Consider the following 23,837-nt stretch of genomic DNA (forward strand, 5'->3'; position numbering starts at 1 on the left):
ACTCCATTCGACTCAGGTGAAGAAGGTGCAGTAGTTTCATGAATGATGCCATTAAGTTTGCAGAATTCTCCTATAGGTATCACATACTCACCGCCTCGGTCCGACCTAAGAGTTTTAATAGTAACACCTCTTTGGTTTTCTACTTCAAGTTTATATAATTTGAAAGCGTCCAAGGCTTCATCTTTACTTCTAAGAAGATAAACCTGACAGTATCTTGAGTGATCATCTATAAAAGTGATGTACCATTTTTTACCTCCTCTAGTTGGTGTTGATTTCAAATCTCCCAAATCTGAGTGGATTAGTTCTAGGGGAGTTGTACTACGTTCAACCTTTTTGTTAAAGGGTTTTCTAGCATATTTAGATTCAACACAAATTTCACATTTATGACCTCTGTCAAAGTTTATTTTAGGAATGCAGCCTAATTTAGCAAGTCTTTCAATAGATTTGAAATTAACATGTCCTAGTCTATCATGCCAAACATGTGAGGAGTCACAAACATAAGCAGAAGAAGATGCATTATCATTCAAGTTCAAAGAAAGTACACTAAGCTTAATCATGTTATCAGTGACATATCCTTTTCCTACGAAGTCACCACCTTTAGAGATTACAACTTTGTTAGACTCAGCTACAAATTTAAAACCTTTCCCAAGTAAGATGGTTTCTGAGATAAGATTCTTGCATATGTCCGGGACGTGATACACGTCATTCAATGCGAGAGTTTTTCCTGAAGTGAGCTTCAATTCAACCTTGCCTTTTCCTACCACTTTAGAGGTAGAAAAGTTTCCCATAAACAATTTCTCATCGTCTCCTACTTTGTTATAGGAGGAGAAAGCATTTCTGAACTTATAGACATGCCTAGTGGCTCCAGAATCAAGCCACCAGTCTCTCACATTGGTCACATTGGAGACAAGGTTGACTTCAGACACCATGCCAGTAAAATATCCAGAATCATCTACTACGTTTGCCTTATTTTTCTGTTTAGGATCATTTTTGGTCTTTTTAGGTGCCCTACAGTCCTTGGCCATATGACCAGTTTTCCCACAGTTATAGCAGTCGCCTTTGATGGTGTTTTTGGAGACACCACCCTTTGGCTTAAGATGGTTACCTTTGGAGTTACGTTGTTTGTTACGTTTACCATTTTTGCTGGATTCTCCGTGTTTTTTCTTTGACGCAGTGTTATCGTCCAGGACATGAGCTTTGTTTGACATGTCTTTGCTCAGCATCAGGCTCTTGTCCTTGCAGCACAGAAGTTCCTCCACCTGGATCTTTTTCCCCAGCTCCACCATGGTGATTTCACGATTCTTGTGTCGCAGCCTCCTCTTGTACTCGTTCCATGAGGGTGGTAGCTTTTCAATCACTGCAGATACTTGTAGAGATTCATCAATATGCATGCCTTCAGCAAGAATTTCGTTGATGAGTAGCTGGAGTTCGACGAATTGTTCTACAACAGGCTTTTCATCAGTCATCTTATATTCCAGGAACCTAGCCACCAAGAACTTCTTGCTTCCAGCTGCCTCAGCAAGATATTTTTCTTCTAAGGCTTCCCATAAATCAAAAGCAGTAAAATTCTCTTTTGCATTATAAAAGTCGTACAAGGAGTCATCCAGACAGTTAAGAATATGGTTTTTGCACATGTAATTCTTCCTAGTCCACCTATCCAGTCTATCTTCATAACCACGGTCATGAAGCCTTCTTGAGGGTCTTTCTAAGGCAACTTCATCTAGCCTTTGGTCTTTTAAGAAGAATAGCATTTTGGACTGCCATCGTTTAAAGTCTTTGCCACTAAACTTTGGGGGTTTGTCTACAATACTCTTTCCCATGTTGTTACAAAATATAGTAAAGAGGATATTGCCTTTAGATTGTTGGAGAAATTACTAATAATGTAACTGAGAAGAAGATACTTAGCTCAAAATAATGTTGCTGCACAGAAAATGTAGAGGCACGTAAACTACGCTGTCCTAAAGGCAATATCGCCTGCCACTCCTCTGAGATGCTACAGCAGTTGGCGAGTCACCTCCAGGATACAACTACAGTTAGTACCCCTCAATGTAGCATACAATGAGGGTACCCTTAGAGCTTGGCAGAACTTAAAAACAGTATAAGAGATGTTTACAGAAAAACAGAGGAAGAGTAGAAGAGATGTTTCTCTGTGGTGTGTGTTTTCTGAGCTTACAACTACTCTCTTATATAGTGTTTGTGTAGTTACAAACAAGAAAGAAAACCCATGCGTATGACAGTCAAAGAAAACCCATGCGTATGACAGAAATACTGGTAATGTTGGGTTAAAGATAGTGCATGGAGCAGTGTGTTGCTGCCAAGCCAAATACGTACAGACAAGGGAGCCAGGACAAAACACGTACAGACAAAGAAGCCAAGACAAGCACGTTCAGACAAAGAAGTCAGGACAAAACACGTGCAGACAAAGAAGAGATTCTTCTACTTGTGTGGAAAACACGTACCAAAAATTTCAGCAAAAAGATAGGATCTAATGAACCCACACCCACACCCACACCCGGACCCGAGCCCGGCCCGACCCGACCGGACGGACAGCGGCGGCGTGCGTGCTTCTGTGCGAAGCACCGCGCGTACGGGAAAGGCAACCTTGCCCTAGTCTAGGCCTTCCCTCAAAGCACAAAAGTCTAATGACCCAAGGGCCATGCCCTTATAGCCAATTCTATGGTATTTAAGTCTAAAACTCTTTAGATATTAGTCAATGTGGGACTATTGTTTTATCTATTCAAATGAAAAAACAATTAATGGGCAATAGGTCTAGGGATCAAAACATAGTCCATGTAAAAAATTGGTATTTTTTAAAGCGTTTTTTTCTAACAAGATGATCTATGGAAAAACAGAGATGATGAGGTTATAGTATAAAGGGTAATATGCAGTAATACTGCAGAAACTGGAAGTAGTTTCTGTGAAATAGTACATGAAATTGTGAAGTGGTTATAAAAAAAAAATTGTTCTAAAATAGACGGACGAATCACTCATGCCCCAACTCAGGCGAACGCAATAATAACATCCCACTCGGGCGAACACAATAACAAGGCCTGATACCAGGAGTACGCAATAACAATGCTTGATAACAACCAAATTTGTATTTGTTTTTATGTGTTGGAATTAAATTAGATGCATTCAAATTTCCATTAAAATTAGGATTGCAGTTGGAGTTACGGCTGGTTGTTCTTCAATTACCAACTGTAATCTCGATTTCTGAAGGTGTTATGTCGGAGGTCTAAGAGCTACCAACCGTAAATCATAAAAGAACTAGTTGGAGTGTCCAGTTACAATTCACTTTGTAACCCTAAAAATATTTACGGCTGGTTTCGACTCTACCAGTATCAACCGTAAATATACCTGAGTGAAAACAATTTAAATTCTTAACTTTGGTTACGGTTGACTTTGATTTAAATGATATCAGCCGTAATTAGTTACGGTTGGATACTGGACAACAACAAATCAACCGTAACTAATTTACGGTTCGTCTCGTAATAAAACAACCCAACCGTAACTAGTTTACGATTGAGTTTTCTCCATTTTAACCAGTTACGGTTGAAAGTTCATAAAATACTAACCGTAAATGCATCTTACGGTTGGTTTATATGAAAAACTCTGACCGCAAGTTGCTCTGAAAATCTAAAAATTTAATTTGTTTTTATGTTCTTCCACCAATTTTTACCAATAAAAGGGACGTTCGAACTAAGTTAGATGTGTATTTGCTCATTTTCAACCTATGACTCCTTATTTTGGTTGAGTAAATCATAACCTAGAATTTCTCAAAGAAATTCCAAAAAAAAAAAAAGATCTCCCTTTTTTCTTCTCACAAATAACTTTTAATCTGATTTTGTTTTTTAACTAAGTATAAAAGAAATTATTAACCTATTCATTAGCTAATTAAATGATAACACTAAATAAATAAAGGATATTTAGTCATTATGAACTTTCATATTAACTCAAAAATAACAGCCCCTCGATTGGATTCAGCGGCACCTATATTAGATTCTATCTAAAAACTGCATACTCACATCTCTTCAAATGACGGGACCCAAAAATAACCCCCAGACCCCAGCTAGTTCCAAGGCCCACCCTCATGTGAGAGGGTAATTTTTGGAGGCGGATTTTGCAATGGAATGTTAAGAATAAGGGGAAAATTAGGCTCAGGTCCCATCCATGGGTAACCCATAATACGAGGCCCTTAATGAAAAGAAGTTTAAATGTAGGCCCGGAGTTATTAAAAGACATCCATATGCTTTTATATATTGTCAAGCCCATAATTAAATAAAATTTAAATTTAGGCCCCAAATTATTAAAATATTATGTAATGATGTTCTAACCACCTCGACCACCGCCAACCACCTCCGACCACCACCGCCACCAACCACCTCCGCCCACCACCGCCAGCCACCTCCGACCACCATCGTCAAACCACCTCCGACCACCACCGCCAGTCAAACCACCTCCGACCACCACCGCCAGCCACCTCCGACCACCACCTCCGCCTCTCACCACCATCTCCAACCACCAACCGCCGCCGCCACCCACCACCACTATCTCCCGACACATCCATATGGAATGTGTAACTAGAAGTTACACATCCGTATGGCATTGGTTGCGCGTCGTTTACGCAATAAATTAATCACTTCTTTCCACACAATTAACTGGTAATATAATGGCAAGGAGTTCGTTCCCACGAAGAGCATGGAGGTTTTAGCTGTTAAAAAGTAACTGAAAAGGGGTTTTTTAGATTTTAATAAAAGTAACTTATAAAACAAAAATAATAAATATTGGTTTAAATTAATAAAGAGAAAGATGATTAGGGAATCATTCTCCGTCACTGAACTGAAGCTTAATTAAATAGAAGTTTATCTCGTATTAAATTTATATTGTTACCAACCGTAGAATAGCAATAAGCTTTTGTATCCCTCGGGTTCCAACCAACCCACCAAGAATAAGCTCTCAAGGTGTAAGTTAGTCAAATGCTTTACACTCTATGAATCGGGTTGATCCCAGCATCAGACGCATAGGCTCGGTCTGCTTACTAGTGTTATCTTTACACACAATTGCTTAACAAAATTCCTCTATCAGCTCTTGCGATTTACTACTGTGTAAAGAGTTGATGTGACAATTACACGTATCACACAACTCTAAACTAGTAAAAGTAATATTGATTGGTTAATTTAATTGATCATTTTAAATAACCACTCAATATTATTAGACACTAAAAATAATAAAGATAATCAACAATAAAATAAAACTCGAAATAAACGTGGTTAAAGAAAATAATGTTTCATTGTCCAGGACTTTAAAATCATCCCTAACCAATTAAAAGATTAGTTACTCATAATTAAAGATACTAGCAAATACATAGAAAAGAAGGAATTAAAATGAAACTAAAAACAGAAGCTCGCGACAAAAGCCACGGGACCTATCTGTTTCCCGTTACAATGGTAAAGGATCAAGTGTTTTTCCGCCCTATCTGTTTCCCGTTACAATGGTAAAGGATCAAGTGTTTTTCCGCCTTGGAAATTAATCCAAAAGTGGTAAAGGAAGAAGTGTTTCTCCTCCTTGGAATTAATCCAAAAGAAGAGGTGTAAGTTTCGTTCACTCTCACCCCCTGTTTATACCCAAAACTGACCGCAACTATTCCCAGAAATCCGTAATAGATAAAGTTACAGGGCCAGTCACAGGGATTTTAGTTGCCCAGAAAATAAATGATGCTGATCCGGTGTAGCCCGTAATATCTTAATCGAGGGAGTACCATTTATAACTGGTTCGATCTTCGGCGGGACCCGTATGGAGCCACAGATTTATCCTTATCACCGTAGATCCATCAAGCTTCAATGCCCCGTGATTTATCAACATTACCCCTTTCCGACAGAGATAACCTGACTTCAACTGCATCCGTGTTTTACTCAAAAGGCTGTTTAAACCGGACCAACCAACGTCTTCCCACTCAGTTCGTTTTGCTGCACGTATTGGCTGGGTCCCGCCAATGACGTCATCCAACAGTAAACATGTTAGACATACGGGTCCCACATGTTCTTGTTCGTGTTCAAACTCGAGAAGAACGTTAATGGTGGCAGCAACAATCGACATTGCAACTCTCTGCTCATCTCCGCTCCTCAAACCCGATCACTATCACCACCACCAAGCCATCTTCATTCTCTGTTTCTAATCCTCCATCTCCACATCGAGCTCGTCTTCAACTTCAATGGCAGCAGCCATCATGATCATTCATAACAGCAACAGCAGGCTATCACCATGCTCGTCATCCGTAGCTCACTGATTTCTCTCAAGCAGCAACCACTCAATCTTCACTGCATCTTCCTGGCCTTCCTTCTCGATCTCCAAGACATCAACAACTCCCTTGTTCCGTCCATGGCAGCAGCATTACTTCTTCGTCTCGTCTCTGGCATCATCATTATCTCCTATGACTTCTGCCATTGCTCCAAACCCATTGCTGAGCTCTGTCACATCTTCACGAGCTCCTTTCGATCACCAATAATCAGCATCAACTGTTTGCAGCGAACATCAGCATCTTCCATTGATCGTCCTTCACCATCGTTGTCAAACTCCATTCCCTTCATCGCAGATACATCTTCATGTTCAACTCGAGCTCTTCATAGTGTCGTCGTGATCATTGTATGGACCACAGCTTCATCATCTGCTCTGCTATGCCAGAAGCTCCATCAATCACCGAAATTTTGATCATCAGCAAAAAAAGCGTTTCTCATTGAAAACTCGAAATCAGGCAACAACCCATGTTTTCTAACGTCCCTAGGAACCTAGTGATGTATTCAAATTCGAATATATTTGTTGATCAAGTCCATCACCATCGTGATCATCATGATGACCACCATTAAGAACAACTCATGTTCTTCATGTTCATAATAAGGAAGAAGAAGATGTGCCCTGAATAATAAGTCAGGTGCCTTTAGCATTATTTGTATTTTGGCAGCCCCCTATTGTAAAATACCTGACTGCCTCTAGCGGTTGCTTTGAACTTGACTGCCCCTTATCAGGAAGGTGTCCCTCAACATTCGGTTGGGGTGCCAATAGCACTTCCCTTAGAAAATGACCATTTTGCCCTTTTAGTTTTCTAAGTTCTTGTTTTGCTCATAACTTCTTCATACGAACTCAGAATGACTCCGTTCTTTCGCCATTGCCTTTGTCTTCTCGTCCTCTACAGAATGAAAAGTAGAAAGCTTATACTTGAACGAGTTCCACTTGGTCTTTGGCCCTTCTCCACTTGTAGCTAGCTTCTTTTATTGCACAATTAAGCGCAAATTCACTTCTTTTTGGATGATTCCTCCTAATAAAACACAAATAAGAGAAAACAAGCGTAACATACAATAATTTGCAAGAAAACCAACAAATACTAGCATGGAATTGACACCAAATATATGTGAAATATGCACTTATCAGGCATGTGTATGGCATGTGTACGCAAAAGTTACACATTCATACGTCATGAAACAATTAACATGGGCATATAACATGTGTATTTTGAAGTTACACATCCATAATAAAATGTGTATCTAGAAGTTACACACCTATATTCAATAATTGAAGCAATAATTCCATTTACAAAAACTTCTTTATTTATCAATTGTTATTGAACACAATAAACAAGCTAATACACGAAATACGTAAAACGAAATCCTAGAAATAAGCTACGATATCTTCTAATAAAAATGTTATCTTCCTCGATTCCAAAATGCTTACGTATCTGCAACAAAATAAACATCCACGAGTTAGGTTGGATGAAAAAAAATCCATATAAGCAAAACTATAGAACAATTACAAGGTGAACAACAAAGATCATAGAAAGACACTTAATGATTTATCTAAGCAAGTGTAGTTAGGAGTTACACATACTCTGTGTAGTGTAACTGGGAGTTACACATGCATCTTCTGAATAAAATATGACGTGTACTCAGCAGTTACACACCAGCTGACTTGTGTAACTGAGAGTTACACATGCATATAACATGTGTAAGTAGGAGATACACATGCATCTGGCTTGTGTAACTTTCGGTTACGCATGCATATGACTAGTGTAACTAGGAGTTACACCTGCATATGGAATATTCCATTTGTTATGAACTTGCAAGCTTTAGTGTATTTTGGATCAATCAAAAGCAAACTACACTAAGAAAGGGTAACTGAGTATGAAAAACATGGATAAAGTTAATTTGGCCAAGTGTGTCGTGTATTCATAATAAACGTTCCACAAAACTAATGTATTTATAGGAAGGTAACACACACAAAAATGAAGTTACCTGGCGCTCAGCAATTTCCCCTCTAACCAGTGAAATCAACTCCAAAAAGAGCTAATGGAATCAACAGTCTGTCAGAAATGCAGTTTCAGTCATTAGTTAGAGAAACATAATATGCTAATGGACTTACCACAACCTCTATACAAAAATCATATAGTCAATCAAAACTAGATTTCATAACAGACAAGTCGACCAAAAACTAGAATTGCAATCAATTACATCAAATTATTAAGAAGAATATTGCACAAAGAGTGAAACAGTATAATTTAACAATACACAAATACATGAACTATGAATATGAAACAATACACAAATACGAACTATGAATATGAAACAATATAATTAGACTACTATTACATCTACCAATATAAAGGAAATTCACTAACTAAACACTCCTAAAACTAAAACAAGCATGTATAATCAGCTAGTGCACATAAAAACGCATGTGTAATTTGGAGTTACACATGCATATGAAATGTGTGATTGGAAGTTACACATGCAATATGCATGTGTAACCAACAGTTACACATGTGGGTATTTAGCATTTATTCTCATACTAACCATCAAAGTTGCAATTAGATGAATTAAAATTTTGATAATACCACGAGATTCTCAAAAACTCAAGATTCAAAATCAGAAAGTGAGGTTTACCTTCTTGGTACCCATCATCAATCCATTGCAGGTGTAGATTCCTGCATCTCGAAGCTTAATAATGTCTCTAGTGTTGATTCCTTGAGCGATTGTTGTAAAAAATTAAGAAAATACGTTCCTGATATTATGCTTCACGCCAAGCTGAACTTTTAGTGACATCCCTGCTACAATCAACCAACATGATGACAAGTCACTCTAACTATCATAATGACAAGTACACTAGAAGTTGCAACATAAAAGGTTCAATAAATCAATTACCACAACAATGAAGCTTAGCATAAATCACTAACTATTGCCGATTCTAAACCACCTCCAAGTGCAAGTCCTCGTACACCATTACAGGTTATAATTGAAAATTCACAATTCAATAATCAAAACTGTCCAATCTCTTCTACAAAAATTAATCTCAACAATCTAATGAAAACACAAAACAACGTACAAAACATACCACAAATCATTTCAATTCAATCACTAAAACCAGAAGTTACATATTCAATCAGTATGTGTAAGTAAAAGTTACACATTTAATTAGCATGTGTAACTAGCAATTACACATCTATTTAGCTTGTGTAACTAGAAGTTACACATCTAATTAGCATGTGTAACTAGAAGTTACACATCTAATTAGCATGTGTAACTAAAAGTTACACATCTGGAAGTTACATACCTTATTGCCTCCTAGCACCATAACTTGTTTATCTGGCTCCAACAAGGACACTACAGCAAAACCACATACTATCTCTAACCTGTAAACATAATAAAACATATTCATCAATCTCGCAAATGGAAATCAAAACATGTATGCAACATACAATGCGCATCAGAACCCTTGGCGGCATAATATCCATCAAAATTTAACTACAAAAAGTATATAACAAAGGCATATCCTCACCTCAGGAGTGGCTACAGAGTTACATACTCAACAAAGTAGATTCAACACCCAGCAATACAACAACATCACTAGTTACATATGCATTTCTCTGTTGTAACTAAGAGTTACACATGTATTCTCCTAATAACCAATAGTTACACATATCAAACCTAAACCTTAAGTATGAGGAAAAAAAAGCTCGGCTGCAACACTTCATGTATAATTTCAGGTTCAAGCTTCCATTCAATCAATTTCAAATCATTAACTCAAAAACTCAGTTTCACAATCAAACCATGAATCACATGATGCAAAATAACAGTAAGTAGCATTTTTGTAGTAATTTCAACCATAAATGAAAACCAACAGTACTTTGACCTCATAGGAAAACATCATACTCCTAAATAAATCTATACACACCTGATTTACAGAATTGAATCCACATACTCCTAAATTATTCTTCAATCCAACTGAAAATCACCTAATCAAAATGAACAAAACAAAACTAAATGATCAAAAACAGATCAAGATTTGTTTTCGTAAGAAATCAGATTTGTGATAAAACTAAATCAAAATTGAAATAGAGAATGAAATTAAAATTGAATTGAGAAATTACAAACAATAACAACAACTAAAAATCAAAACGTACCTTGATTCTGTTGCTATTCTTCCGAAACAGTGATGATTCTTCTTGATCTCCGAAATAAAAAAAACGGCAACTTCAAATCAGAAAACCTTACATGGAGGAGATTTGAAACAACAAACTAGAATCAATTGAGAGTTCGTAGATTGATGATTAGTTGTTAAATAAATTGGAATCGAATCACTTAGTGGGGCTTCTATATATTGAACCCATATAATAGGGGGTTCTAGTAGTTTTCACTAAGAATTACTCTTATAAAAATAGCAAAAATAAGGGACACGGATAATTTTAGTAAATTGTATATATAATTTGAGGCTGAAATACTGCCTCCAGAATGAAAGTTAGGCCAACAAAAAGCTTGAATTCTAGAGCTCCTGACCCCCTACCAATAGGAACAAGGTGCTGTGCCCGTGCTTTGCACGAGCCTAGATGGTTTGCTGAGAAAATTATGCTTTGGTGCTAGTTAAATACTAACAATGATAATATATTAAAAGTAGTAATTGCTTAAAAAAAATGAAAGTAGTAAAGACAGAATAATCAGAAAACATGAAAAAAATTTATTATAATTCTAAAAGAATTTCTTTGTTTTTATGTTCATGAAAAGAATTTATTATAATTCTAAAAGAATTTCTTTGTTTTTATGTTCAAGCCTCGTCGTCAGATAGTATAAATATCGCTTCATTGTTTTTCTTTTTTCTAGGGGTTTTTAGAATAATTTCTTCATCATAATCTGATGATTTTCTTGCCTCTTTTCTAGGGGTTTTTAGAATAATTTCTTCATCATAATCTGATGATTTTCTTGCCTCGACCGCAGGTTATTTGGTAATTGACACATACCGCATGCCAATAGATGATCATTAACAGAGTCGCAGCCCTTGGACCAATAGATTATCATTTATTGTCTTAGACTGGATTTATGTACCCAGTGTTTACGAATCAGAAAGAAATACCATATCACTTGAAAAGCATAAAGAGAGACTTTCAGAAATCAGATAAAAATGGGTTGTACATGATTAAAATTGAGTTTCTTAAATTACTCAATATTTTATGGAAGCGCAGAACTTAAATTTTTCAGAACTGGAAAATGAACTTTCTCATTAGGTTTCAATAATCTTTCAGAAAACCATTTATTTCAGTGTTAGCCAAACAATCTGTCACACTTCTTTCGTACATTCTAATTCTTATCACATACAACATTCCTAGGAAACCATTGAACTGTTGAGGAAAAGATGAATAAAAATGAATATGAACTATATTGTTCTTGTACATAAGGTAAAAATAGTAATACCTTTTCAATGATAATAGACCATCATCAAAACTAATTTCAAGGAAGTCCGAAGGACTAAATGATTTCAAATGATTTCGGGGAGCTTAGGTTGAACCCATTTCCTCCCCTTATTCTAGTTGTATCAATCAAGGTTTTTGATTCCAACAAATCCCTGTAATTTGAGTGAGTTTATCATGGCGCAAAAGCAGCTATGGTTCCCAAGTGATGTAATTTCGAGAAAAACAATATGTTATGCATCCCAGTTCTACAGAACAAACAAATAATGTCATCTATGGAGTCAACATTAGATGCAAATGCTATGAACAAATAACCCGGAATCGGATATGAATGCAGCTAAAGATGGGAAAATGAACCTGACGTGAATTGAACAGCAACATTCTGACATGGAGTCAGATGCGCTACCATTGCACCACAGATTCTTAATACTGCAAACCAGGGTATCGTAACTCAAAAAATCTTAATAAAAAAGAATTTCTGAAAATTGGACCATAAACTGACTTCGCTGCCATTCCTTAAAAGCCCAAATCAATGACAAACTATGTTCATTTAAAATGAAAACCCAAACCAAAGAAAAACTATGTTCACTAACAAAAAAGAGAAGTGGCAAATATGCATCACAAATGGGGAATACGAAAGAGATAAAGAGGGTACCATATAGTGAACCAGAAGCATTTACTAAAAAAGACTATGTTCAGCGATAATAAAAACCCAAACCAAAGAAAAACTATGTTCACTGACGAAAAAGAGAAGAAGAAAACATGCATCCTAAATAGGGAACGGGATTGGAATAAAATGAGTACCATAGAGTGGGAAGCTTACGTGTTGGTTCACCAGAAGCATTTGCTTAAAAAAAGTCTGCAACATTACAAAAAACCATCATCAAACTTGGACCTCGCATATTCTAAATTCAGGTGGAAAGTCTAAATAACTAAAATGATCCAGTATTGCTCTCAAATAATTATTAATTGGTAACCATTTAATGTCTCCTGAACATAGAAAACAACTAATGTATCCCAAAAAATGGACAACTGCCTATAAAAATGGCTTCACCGATAAGAAGAGGCTGGCTAGCTACCTACAACATCCAAAAAGTTACTACCTCCACACATAACAACTTGAATATAAGAATATCCTCCGATAAAATAGTATTAGATCTATAAAGTTAGTACAATTCTATGAATAATTTGAGAAATTCAAAAAAAATTGAACAACAAAGGACCTCATTATCTAATATTGTCCTTTCATACACCAATTTTAAATCCTTCTTTATTTCATTCATAATTCTATGAATTTTCTTAAATATTAAACCCAAAGCAGGATCAACTAAGAGAAATTATAATCTTTGTTAGCCAGCCAAAAAAGTTAAGTAAATTTCACAAATAACTAAAATCTATGTCGAATGAGTATAACACTAAGTAAGTCTTGATGCCAATGGGTATATCAAAGTATAAAATTTTTAAAAAATAGAGATGACGGACGATGATTTTACCCGTGACTTCACTTGATTCGTTGGTACAGGGTGAAGATTAGGGCTATGAAACAAATAAGAAAAATTGGAATCTGTAATAAAACAACAAAAAAACATCAGTGAAAAAATAATACAAAAAATATTCAAAAGCAAGTAGCAAACAGACTAATATTACAGCTGCAGACAAAATAGATCAAACAGATCATCGGATTCAAGCTGGTCAATAGTCAAGAAAAATAGGATTATAGAAAAACTAATTGTTGGGACAAAATTTTCAAAGAGATTTTTCTTAGAGATTTAGGAAGATGAGTTCGATTGATTTCGTGGACTGATTCTGCAGAGTTTTTTTTTTTTATTTAGGGTTGCCTAAATAAGTATATCAATCTCACGAAAAACTTGAAAGGAAGCGAATGGAATAGGGTTTAGCAGAAACATGAGACGGTAAAAAAAGAAAAACAGGGTTGAAAATACCCAAAATTACTGGTGTGAAAAAACAAAAGCTTCATATTGGAGTAAAATTCTCAAGTGGGGCCAGAAGATCTAGGAAGAGAGCTTTGTTCAGCTTTTAACCACAACAGGGAAAAATCACATGAAATCATATTATTATTATTATTATTATTATTATTATTATATTACTAGATGTGCGCCCGTGCTTTGCACGGGATCAAATTATGCAACCCAGAAAAATAGTTGGCATGATCAATTTCAAATCTACACTCATCAATACCATATATATATCTTTTTCCCCGCGTCAGCTTTGTAATCTCCATAAATTAACCAAGGGTGGGGAAGTGACTTTTTATTCTCAAGAAATTCTCACAATTGTGTGCCATTAGCCATATTTACAATGACTATTTTGGCTAAAAATATTTTAAACGGAGGATTTATGTTTAGATGCTTGTTGATCAATGTTTTGAAATATTTTGGTTTTTAATAATCCATGGATTTTATGATGTCGAGCTCCCAATCTACAAAGCAAGCATAACACTTTTGGTTAGGGATTAAAAATTTACAGCATAAATGCTAGCCTTATATACATATAAGGCTTACATCTCATCTTTGTTTCAGAGTGCTCAAGATAGCGGTAATGCAGCTTTGTAAAAGAATTTAAAAAAAATGTACTCATAACATTAGTTACAAAACCCGAACAACTATCAATGGTGATGAGTTGCCGTATAGAAATTTCACATGGGGTGTTTGTCATCAGCAAACTACATGGATATTGTATGTATCTCTTCTGTAAAAGACATATCAACAATATAAGATGAAAAAAATTCTGGGCATATTGATAAAAGAAAAAACAAATAATATATGAGTTAGGTAGTAACCCAGTAAAAAGAGCTGCCGGAAGTGGAAGTAGAACCCAATAAAAAGAGCTACTGGAATTTTACCAATGTAAACTTTTGTACGGAAAATGGAATGCAACATCAAAATAAAAAGCAGCAGCTGAAAGGTCAAAAGTTTGTTAATGTTCTGATAGATTTGTAGTTTCCTTAACTACTTCTCTATATATTTGAAGAGAGTACACCATGACCGTGAATACTCCAATCCTTGCCATTGTGAAGTTGCAGTCCTTTCATGACGAACTGTATTAAATGAAATAGTACCCCAGAACTCTTACCCGCTCTTTTCCGATTACTGAAGGAAATATTAAAAACGGGTAGCCTAAAAGAAAAAGAACAAAGAAAGAGCAAGGATGTGTTTTCCCAGTGCAAGCTCATAACTTTTTGGTCGTGTTTGGCCCCTTGGAAATGCCTATCATAGGTTGGGTTATCAAGAAAATACATTTAAATTATGTTTGTTTTGTTCTAATTCTAGTCTAGGATATGAACAACTAAATCTTCCTTGATTTTAGGAAGCTAAAAAAGCAAGGTTATGCTATTCTCCAAAATAGCCAGGATACCAATATCCTTGCCTGGGTTAGACGGTTATAGAGGTAGTTATTTTAATTAATCAAAATATTTTCAATTTTTTTAACTTTATTGTTATGTTTTTATTTTTTTCTCCGACAATTTTATCCATAATACATAATTATTTTATAAAAATACAGATTTAAAATATGGAAAGACAAACATAATACATGATAAACCCGTGATGGATATAACGGAAAGACAAACATCATCTTTATTAATACATCTTGAGATAATCCTGTTCAAGTTAGAGAAAAAAAATTCCCTAACTAAGCTTTATGTAGTCAAAGCTCCCAAACACGGCCTTTGGGTATTCACCAGAAATATGAGTAACAAATAAATATGTAGACTCGCCTATCAGAAACACCATAGCAAAACGTGATTTCCAGCCTACTAACTAACAGCCATTAAACACTATATCTCCTCAAGCATATACCTGTTCAGATTTTAAGACACAGTCAAACTAAAACACCTGTAGAAAAAGGCACTAATTCCCTCTTTCAAAAAAGAAAAGAAAAAAGAGGTACTAACTCCTTGTATGGTTGAATGCAATCAGTAAATAGGAAGTGAATGAACGGTAGGCATAAGATTAAGGAATATGCAATACCAAACTTTTCAATGCCTATTTAACATATCCACCCGTTCAATTCCTCATTTGTCACCCGTCGTGGTATATTATGGCTAAAACATAAAGAGGCATCGTTCCGTGAAAATACTTAAGTTCTAATGTGCCATCTTATATGCATGACCATATCTTCCCGAGAACACTAATATAGGAAGATTAGGGTTTAGGATTTACTAATATAGGATATGATTATTTTAATTTATCAAGACCAATGAAAAAAGCTACCTGCTTGCAATCTGTTTTTCTTCGGGCAAAAGTGCAAAAATATATCAGGAAAAAGAAAGTATAAAAACACAGAATGCTTGATAGAGATACTTTTCCTTGGCTCCATTCCACTGGAAGCCTGCATAATACACAGTAAATACCGCTATGTTTGGACATTTGTATTGCGTGGTAACTTCTTAATCAACTATCGAATTAATGTTATTGATCATTAACCAATTAAAACCTAATCATGTCGATCCAACGCATAATTAGCACAAAAAGGAAAAAAAAAAACAATCTCAAAAGCAAATTCGTACCTAGTTAGAGAATTCTCGTTTGGCACCTGTTAACAAATCAATAAAAAAAGTGAAAAATAAATCAAAACGGAAAAGAAAGCCGAACGAAGAAGAAAGAAAAAAAAATAGGTAAAGAAAAAGGAGGAACAGGAAGGGATGCGACGCAAAAGAAAGGAAAAATAAGTATTAGGGTTCCCTTAAGTTAAAAGTATACCACGATTGCTATTAATAAATCTTGCGAAAAAAAGGTAGAGATGTCCAAAATATTGGCCGTACAAAGGGAGTTTGGTTCAGCTTTTAATGACTACAAATAAAATTTACCTGAAATCATATTATAAAATTAATAATCGAGGGTTTTGAAAAAATTGGGGTGTTTTTTGCCGCACTCATAATGAAGACCGACTCCGTGAAAATACCCTAATTCTCTTCCCTTCTTCGGACTCTGAGAAAATATAGTATGGTGTCGTGCAGCAGAGAAGTACAGTCTACTCCATCAGTGAAGAGAGTAGAGGCATGTCATAATCAATATCTGCGGGAAAAAAAAACATGATCAGTAGTGAAAATCCAACTGAACGACATCTATTGTCAATCAATCATGGTAACTACGTGTTTTGCGATTTTTTTTACTACTCATACCCAACCCATTCTTCAATCAGAATTATTCTTCTGTTTTGATTGCAGGATAATCAATAGCAACATCAGCAAAGAAATTTGAAGATCACGTATCGATGTAAATACTCTTTTTGATTTTGCTATTTTTGGTGAAAATCAAACCTTTATTTATTTTTATTTTTTCTCATCTTCATCTATGGCTAAAGTTCTTCCACCAAGATGATGTTGTTCTTCAGATTGCAGAGGTAATAAATCCTTAAATCTTGAAACCATTTTATTGATTCTTATAGTTCTTTCTGATTTTACATTTAGTTATTTATGTTACCAGAAACCCTAATTTATAATAGGTTCTTTTTGCTTTCCATGGTCTAAAATGAAGTTATACCAAAAACAGTACCAGTTATAAGACCTAATTTCTCAGCTCCGATTTTTGATATTGCTTTTTATATTGGCGAAGGGACGAACAAAGCAAGACTATCCAATACAGCTTTGTGGTGCAGAAAAATCACCACATATAGAAGGTATGGGCATTTATCTCTGTCAAGGAACCTACTGCGAGTATTTTTCTCACAACATTCCTTTTTACAGCCAATGCTTCATGAGCTGGGAAATCAAAAACAGCAGCTAATAAGCATTACTCAAAAGTAATGAGTTGATCTCATTCACTAAATCAATGGACCTATAAAAAAAGACGAAGGGTGAGACCGCTCTTCTCCTTTGTTATTTTCGATGTTTATATACCTTGAAATTAATAGCATAAACGTTGTAGTTTTTCCCTCTGGGATCCCATTAGGCTCACCAGTGCACAACTTATAACAGTCGCAAGAAGAGCGAGATAACCATCTAAATTCAAAACTCGAAAGATGAACTGATATTTTGTTTTTTAAAGTTATATCCTGCTAATAATTAGGTGTTTGTGGCTAAAGGAAACATTTGATACTGGCAATACATTGATTGTGTGGCTCTGTTGGAAGGGAAAGCTAACGGGTGTATGGCTGTATGCCATCTGGACAAAAACCTGCAGGTTTGTGAGATTTTCTAAGGTCTCCTTATTTTTTTGAGCAGAGTGTTAATTTCTAATATTCTTTTCAACTTTATTGCAGCAAATGTACGGTGGCGGGGACAGTGATTTTGGAACATCTTCATAACTTTGAATTGACGAGAGATTGAGAATAGCCATCGATGGCATTGTTGCTGTCAGGTTCTTGGATACACTTTATTATCATCATACATTCATACTATCTCTAATGGACATGATTTGATATGTTCAGAAGTTACGTTCTCTGGCAGCCGGGAGATTATACGCCCCGTAACAACAGTGCAGTAGCACCCACATAAAAGGATAAACTAAAGTACCACACGTTGCTTACGGATTGATAAAAGGATACTATATGCACACCCCAATGGGAATAATGATTCAACTACAACTGATGGTAAAGGTTATTATGCAAATTAGCTAGCCATTTAGGTTTTGGTTTTGTTGAATTAATGTTTTTTGATAGTTCTTCAAAATTTGCCATTTTCTTATCACATTGTCCTTGATATAGAATCTAAATGACTCACGGAATGTATAACTGCTTCACATTTGTTTTACATAATATAGTTTTACAGAATACGGAATATATTCTTAATTATCAGATTGTCCTTGATATAGAATCTAATGACTCACGGAATGTATAACTACCATAGATATAGATCATCTGGCATGTATTGTTTCATTATGTCATTTAAATCGGGTTCTTAGTTTTTACTTATTTCGCTTTTTGTGTCTTCAGCCAAACAGATAGGGTAGCGTTTGTTCCTTTTTTTTTTTTTTTTTTTTTTAATTTTGTCTTTTCGATATTTTTGCAGGGTTTATTTCTCTAAACTAAATGGGGAGGCAGGGATTCTTCCCTATCTTTGTTCGTATTGATGTTTATTTATCAGTTTAATTTTTACTGCACTGATCGAGATTTATTTATTATTGTTGTCTTTAGTTTTAGTAAGAAGAAACTGAAAAGATGCAATTTGAGAGCGTAATAGAAGCTTTTAGCGACATCACTTCGTGGTTTTCAGAGACAACAATGAGCATGTAATCTTCAAAGAGTGTTTGGGTTCAATATAAGGTCCATTAGGTATCCCAGAAAATTTCAAAGTAGGTACTATATCGTCTTATTTCATTTCTATGGATGATTTTCTTATCTAATGATGGGGATATGCGCATATTTACCTTAATTATTGGGTTATTGACAGTTTCTCCAACTGATACGGTGTTGAGCGCTGCAGAGGAAATGCATGAACTTAAAATTAAGATTCGAGGAAATCACAATAGATGGCAAACCATATGGAATGCTTACGTGAGTGTCTTCTTACATGATATTTTATTTCTCCGATCTGTAACTATCACGGAAAACCATAGATTGGCAAACAACTTTTTGTTGTTGTAAAGTAGTTAACATAATTGGCCAAAGTATTTTTCAGTATAATATTTGCATACAATTCTATATTATGTCTAAGGATATCTTGATGCGATTTCTTTCCAGTATTTCCATACTATCGTTAGCCTATGCTACATTTTTGTAGCTCAGAAAAGGATGTGTTTGAACTGTCCCATTTTTTTTCTTTTAAAAGCCTCATTGTTGTTAATAAAAAAGGTATGGAGTAATAGTTTTCTAATTATTAGCATGCTCGAGGAAAGCTTATTCATATGGTCCTAGAGTGGTTATCTGGCTGTCTTCAAGAGAGTGTATCTTGCTGTCTTTAAAAGAGTGTGTACAGTAATATTTTTCCTTAACTTATTATCCAATTAGATTTTATTTTGTGTTTCAAACGCTATTGACTACATCTCTCTCGGATATAGGTTGAGACTAAGAGGAGGAAAGTGAAGGTTGGGGCTAAGTGAAGGAGAGTGTATATTAATAGTTTTGACTGAAGGTTTGATGTCTTCTTCCTGAAATACTAAAACTTAAAAGCAAGGTAATACACAGTGAACTTTTATCAGATTTTAAGATTAATTGTTGCAATAACTGTTCATACAATTCTCAAATTCATTATGTAATGTGGTAATTGTTGTAGCAAATCTTATGAATGATGTCAATTTGTTGAAATTGCTGAAACGGTTGCCTATATACGTAAGCGTTTCGGAAGTAGAATTCTACAGAGGATATGTGTAAAACTGGGGTTTATGTGCTAATGGCTGCCACAATTTTTCTGGATACTGATTTGTTCAGGAGAAATGATTGTTACAGGTTCTAAAGTATATGTACGCGTACCTTTCAATTTTATTCTAGGATTTGGACTAGAACTATGTCAGGTGATTTCACAGTAGACTCAGCTGTTGAATGTATTAGAGAGCATTATCAAAAAGTGACATGGGCAAGACATGTTTGGCATCCTATCCTTCATCCATCAACAGCAAGCAATGTATGGAAGATAGTGAGGGGTATCTGCTCAACTGATGAAAAAAGAAAAAGCAAGGGTTTCAGTTTAGCATCAAAGTGCTATATGTGTGATGTTGATTCTGATAATCTTGAACATATATTATGGTTTTGTAATTTCAGTCAGATAATATGGAAATGGCTAGGTGGAATCTTCTTGTTCTGCAACCCTGAATCATATGAAGATGTTATGAACTTTGCAAAGAATAAAAATGGAGCTGTAAGGGATATATGGCTACTGGTTGCTTCCATTACAATGATGGAGATATGGTTCTTAAGGAATAGAATTTGCTTTGAAGAAGAGAAAGTAAACTTGGGTAATCTTAAGAGAAGAATAAAACAGTATACAAAAGACTGTGCAGTGAGAATAAAAAGCTATATGTGGGAATGTAGCTATGATTACATGGTCTTTAAGAATTTTGATCTTAAACATCAACCAATAAAGCATCAAAGAATTATTGAAGTGAGTTTCTTCTTACCTGCAACAGATCAGATACTTATATGTTGTGATGGGTCATCTAGGGGCAATCCAGGTGCAGCAGGATATGGTTTTGTGTGCAGAGATGAAATAGGAGGTTGTATATATGTTGAAGCTACTGGCCTGGGAATTGCAACTAATTACATTGCAGAACTAATGGCTATTACAGGTGCAGCTGAATGGGCTATACAGAACAACAAACTTAATGTATGTTTTAACTCTGATTCTAAAGCAGCAGTGAGTGCATACATGTCAGGAAGGCTGCCTTGGTTCATGCAGGTAAGATGGAAGAGATTAAAGGAACTATTGCATAATATCAAATTTGTACATAGCTTGAGAGAAGTGAATTTCTCTGCTGACTCCATGGCAAAGAAGGGTGCAGGATTGGTGAGAGGGGAGAAGATCATTTTCAACTCAAAACCAAGTTTCATCCCAGCTTTGGAATCACCTGAGCAAATCTACTATAGGTTTTGCTAGAAAATTTTCTTATGTTTTTTACAGTTGGGCTTCAGTTTTGAGTTAGGCTTATTTTTTCCTTTGAGTTTTTTTTTTTTTCATTTTATTGGGCCTTGGTGGCTCTTTTTGATGTAAACTCTTTAGTTGGTTGTATTGTGCCATAATGAGTAATAAAATGGTTTTGATTGAGCAAAAAAAAAAAAGGGATATTTTGACTTTGGGTCCCATAAAATGGTATACCTTTGCATTTGGAACCTAATTTTGTCCAGCTTTGAGTTTGGGTCCCAGTCAAAGGTTGACTATTCTTGACCATCCAACAATCAGTTAAATATGGGTTATTTTAACGAAAATATTACTTTTTATTTATTTACTAACTCTACCAAGTTATCCAAGACAGTGAAATGACTAATGAAAACGTTTTATTTTTGTTAAAATATCTTATATTTAACTGATTGTTGGATGGTCAAGAATAGTCAATCTTTGACCGGGACCCAAACTCAAAGCTGGACGAAGTTAGGCTCCAAATGCAAAGGTATACCATTTTATGGGACCCAAAGTCAAAATGTCCCAAAAAAAAAAAAAAAAAAAAAAAAAAAAAAAAGAACTTTCAATTTTATTTATGTGCATACGTATGGCAGTGGCACCTTCAAACCATGAACGGTTCTCATGTGTGTTGTATATTTGTATAAACACCTGCTTCAATAATTTGGTTTAATTATTAATGGGGAGGTGGGAGACTTCATTTTTCCCTTCAAAGAAAAGAGGTATGTGTCTGTTTCGATGGTGTGAGTCGTGTGCCCGGTGATTAGATTGAAAATATACAAGGTACAGTCAGGAATAAATTGATCACTTAAGATGGAGATTTCAAGCCGAGATGGATAGCTAAATTTCACATTAACAAAAAAAAGAGAAAGAAACAAAAAGGAGCTATTAAAATCTGACAAGTATATGACAAACTGCAAGTCCATATGGTAAATTCAAGACCAAGGCCTAGCACAAGACTTACCAGTATACACCATAGCTTAGGGTTTGCAAGTCCTTTGTAAACATTCCTTCCTAATTAATATCAATCTTGCAGTTTCAAAAAAAAAAAAAAAAGCTTAGGGTGGCCTGGAATTCAGTAGGAATATTTAGCTAATGATTCGTTTGTAAGAGACTGTCCGGCATAAGCAAGAAAACCGTGTAAGGCTATCAAATTTCATGTTATTGTCCAGGCTACCGTGACGTCAACCTTTGGGACAACCAATCTAATCCCGTGCAGCGCACGGGCGCAATACTAGTAAATAAAATGACGAACGTAAGTGTACTCTCAACGGGACCCCAAACACACAAATAGTTCTCATGGATGCATGGACTTCCGCTTTTGTGTATGTCCTCTTCTGCTTTTTCTTTCTTTTTTTCACGACTAATCTCATTTTTTTATATTCCCGGCCACTGCCGTATGAGGATCTTTTTCCTTTTCTCTTTTTTCGCCATTGGGAGGAGGATGTAGGTCTGTATGCGAAGAACCTGTAACGTAGTCCCTATAACCTGCACTTTGTATCTATTATACCCCACTCCGCACTACGTGTTTGTGCAGACAAATTTGACTTTTCTTAAATTTAGCTGTTATCCGGATCAGCGATTGATCTCTGTTAGTCGCCCGCAAGTATTAATAATCCCTTTCATACCCGTTTCATCGTTCTAAACAGTTTACGAGTGATAGAGGGCACTGGAAATGAAATGATTATTCTTTTTTTCTTTTTTTGTTCAATTGGAAATGATTAAAACAGCAGGTGACTGCACTGATGTAGGTACAATAAGTAAGAGACGAGAGATGCTCTACGACAGAATGTCTTACAAACGGTCTTATAAGCAGTGGCGGAACCAAGTATTAATATAGAGGGAGGCTAGAAAAAATTCTAATAAATTTAGTGGACTAAATACTTAATATTGGTGGGCTAAGTATAAATTATGGGATCAAATCAAGGGCTTTTTCATGGTTTTTAGAATTTTAGAGGGGTTAGAGTCAGGGTTAGCCATGAAAATCATTGAGTTCTCATGATATTCAAGAAAGTAAGAATTGTTGCAGAGAGAAAGAGTTAAGTTCTTATTATTGAAAAACATTGACCATTACAACTCATAGTTCAGACATATTAATACAAATATTTAATACAGCTGTCCTATTCAGACAGGACACAAAATCTGACTTAATAACCTGTGGATGGGGAAAAACGATTTAATGGTTTTTAAGGAATTGAGGAGACGACCGTACGGAGGAGACTCCTCGAACCGAGCGAAATGTTAAACCTCACACAGATGCACCGCTGCAAAGGGGGTGCTTTAGATTCGAGAAATCAATCTGTAGTACTCCGGCCTAAATCAAGACAATGACCGTTCCGGAATAAATTCGGTCACAAGAGAGGATGGGTTGATCTGTAGGAGGGAAGCTGGGAAATGTGTGGAATCAATGGTAATCAAAGATTGTGGGTGTGTGAATTCTGAATATGATAAGCTCTGAATGATTGAAATTGCTCAATTGAGAGTAGTTGCTCAATTGATGAGTTGATGATCTCGTGTTGTCGATGAGACGTGAGATTGATGATACTGTTGATGCTGATGATTCAATCATGATTCAGAGACTTATTTATATTGCTGGAATTT

At 35.6% G+C, this 23,837-nt stretch overlaps 1 protein-coding gene and 1 long non-coding RNA gene across 12 annotated transcripts; one reads left to right on the plus strand and one right to left on the minus strand.

Moving 5' to 3' along the window:
* Window positions 1-7,673: 7,673 nt before the first annotated feature.
* Window positions 7,674-10,625, minus strand: LOC113293831. Of its 2 annotated transcripts, none has more exons than XR_003332599.1 (6): window positions 10,448-10,625; window positions 10,219-10,279; window positions 9,598-9,676; window positions 8,931-9,091; window positions 8,283-8,350; window positions 7,674-7,729 (listed from the first exon to the last, which is right to left on the minus strand). It is a non-coding gene; the product is annotated as an uncharacterized LOC113293831 (long non-coding RNA). The 2 variants fall into 2 exon arrangements; XR_003332598.1 differs by having other exon boundaries at window positions 8,931-9,094.
* A 5,800-nt stretch (window positions 10,626-16,425) lies between these two features.
* Window positions 16,426-21,395, plus strand: LOC113299070. 10 transcript variants are annotated; one of them, XM_026548006.1, is made up of 11 exons: window positions 16,426-16,830; window positions 16,914-16,962; window positions 17,051-17,089; window positions 17,302-17,365; window positions 17,433-17,542; window positions 17,771-17,868; window positions 17,948-18,277; window positions 18,696-18,978; window positions 19,077-19,180; window positions 19,684-19,799; window positions 20,072-21,395. In XM_026548006.1, the coding sequence occupies exon 11, from the start codon at window positions 20,130-20,132 to the stop codon at window positions 21,213-21,215; it is 1,086 nt and encodes a 361-aa protein (XP_026403791.1). In that variant the 5' UTR covers window positions 16,426-16,830; window positions 16,914-16,962; window positions 17,051-17,089; window positions 17,302-17,365; window positions 17,433-17,542; window positions 17,771-17,868; window positions 17,948-18,277; window positions 18,696-18,978; window positions 19,077-19,180; window positions 19,684-19,799; window positions 20,072-20,129; the 3' UTR covers window positions 21,216-21,395. The 10 variants fall into 10 exon arrangements, with proteins under 10 accessions (XP_026403791.1, XP_026403787.1, XP_026403789.1 ...); XM_026548002.1 differs by having other exon boundaries at window positions 16,427-16,830; window positions 19,899-21,395; XM_026548004.1 differs by having other exon boundaries at window positions 16,427-16,830; window positions 17,948-18,045; window positions 18,135-18,277; window positions 19,684-21,395.
* The last annotated feature ends 2,442 nt before the right edge of the window (window positions 21,396-23,837 follow it).

This window comes from Papaver somniferum, chromosome 7 (genome assembly GCF_003573695.1).
Source record: "Papaver somniferum cultivar HN1 chromosome 7, ASM357369v1, whole genome shotgun sequence".
Classification (NCBI taxonomy): Eukaryota; Viridiplantae; Streptophyta; class Magnoliopsida; order Ranunculales; family Papaveraceae; genus Papaver; species Papaver somniferum.

What these genes read in the sequence shown, in the direction of transcription:
- LOC113299070 (XM_026548006.1), top strand. Translation starts at nt 20,130, where the DNA reads ATGTCAGGTGATTTCACAGTAGACTCAGCTGTTGAATGTATTAGAGAG.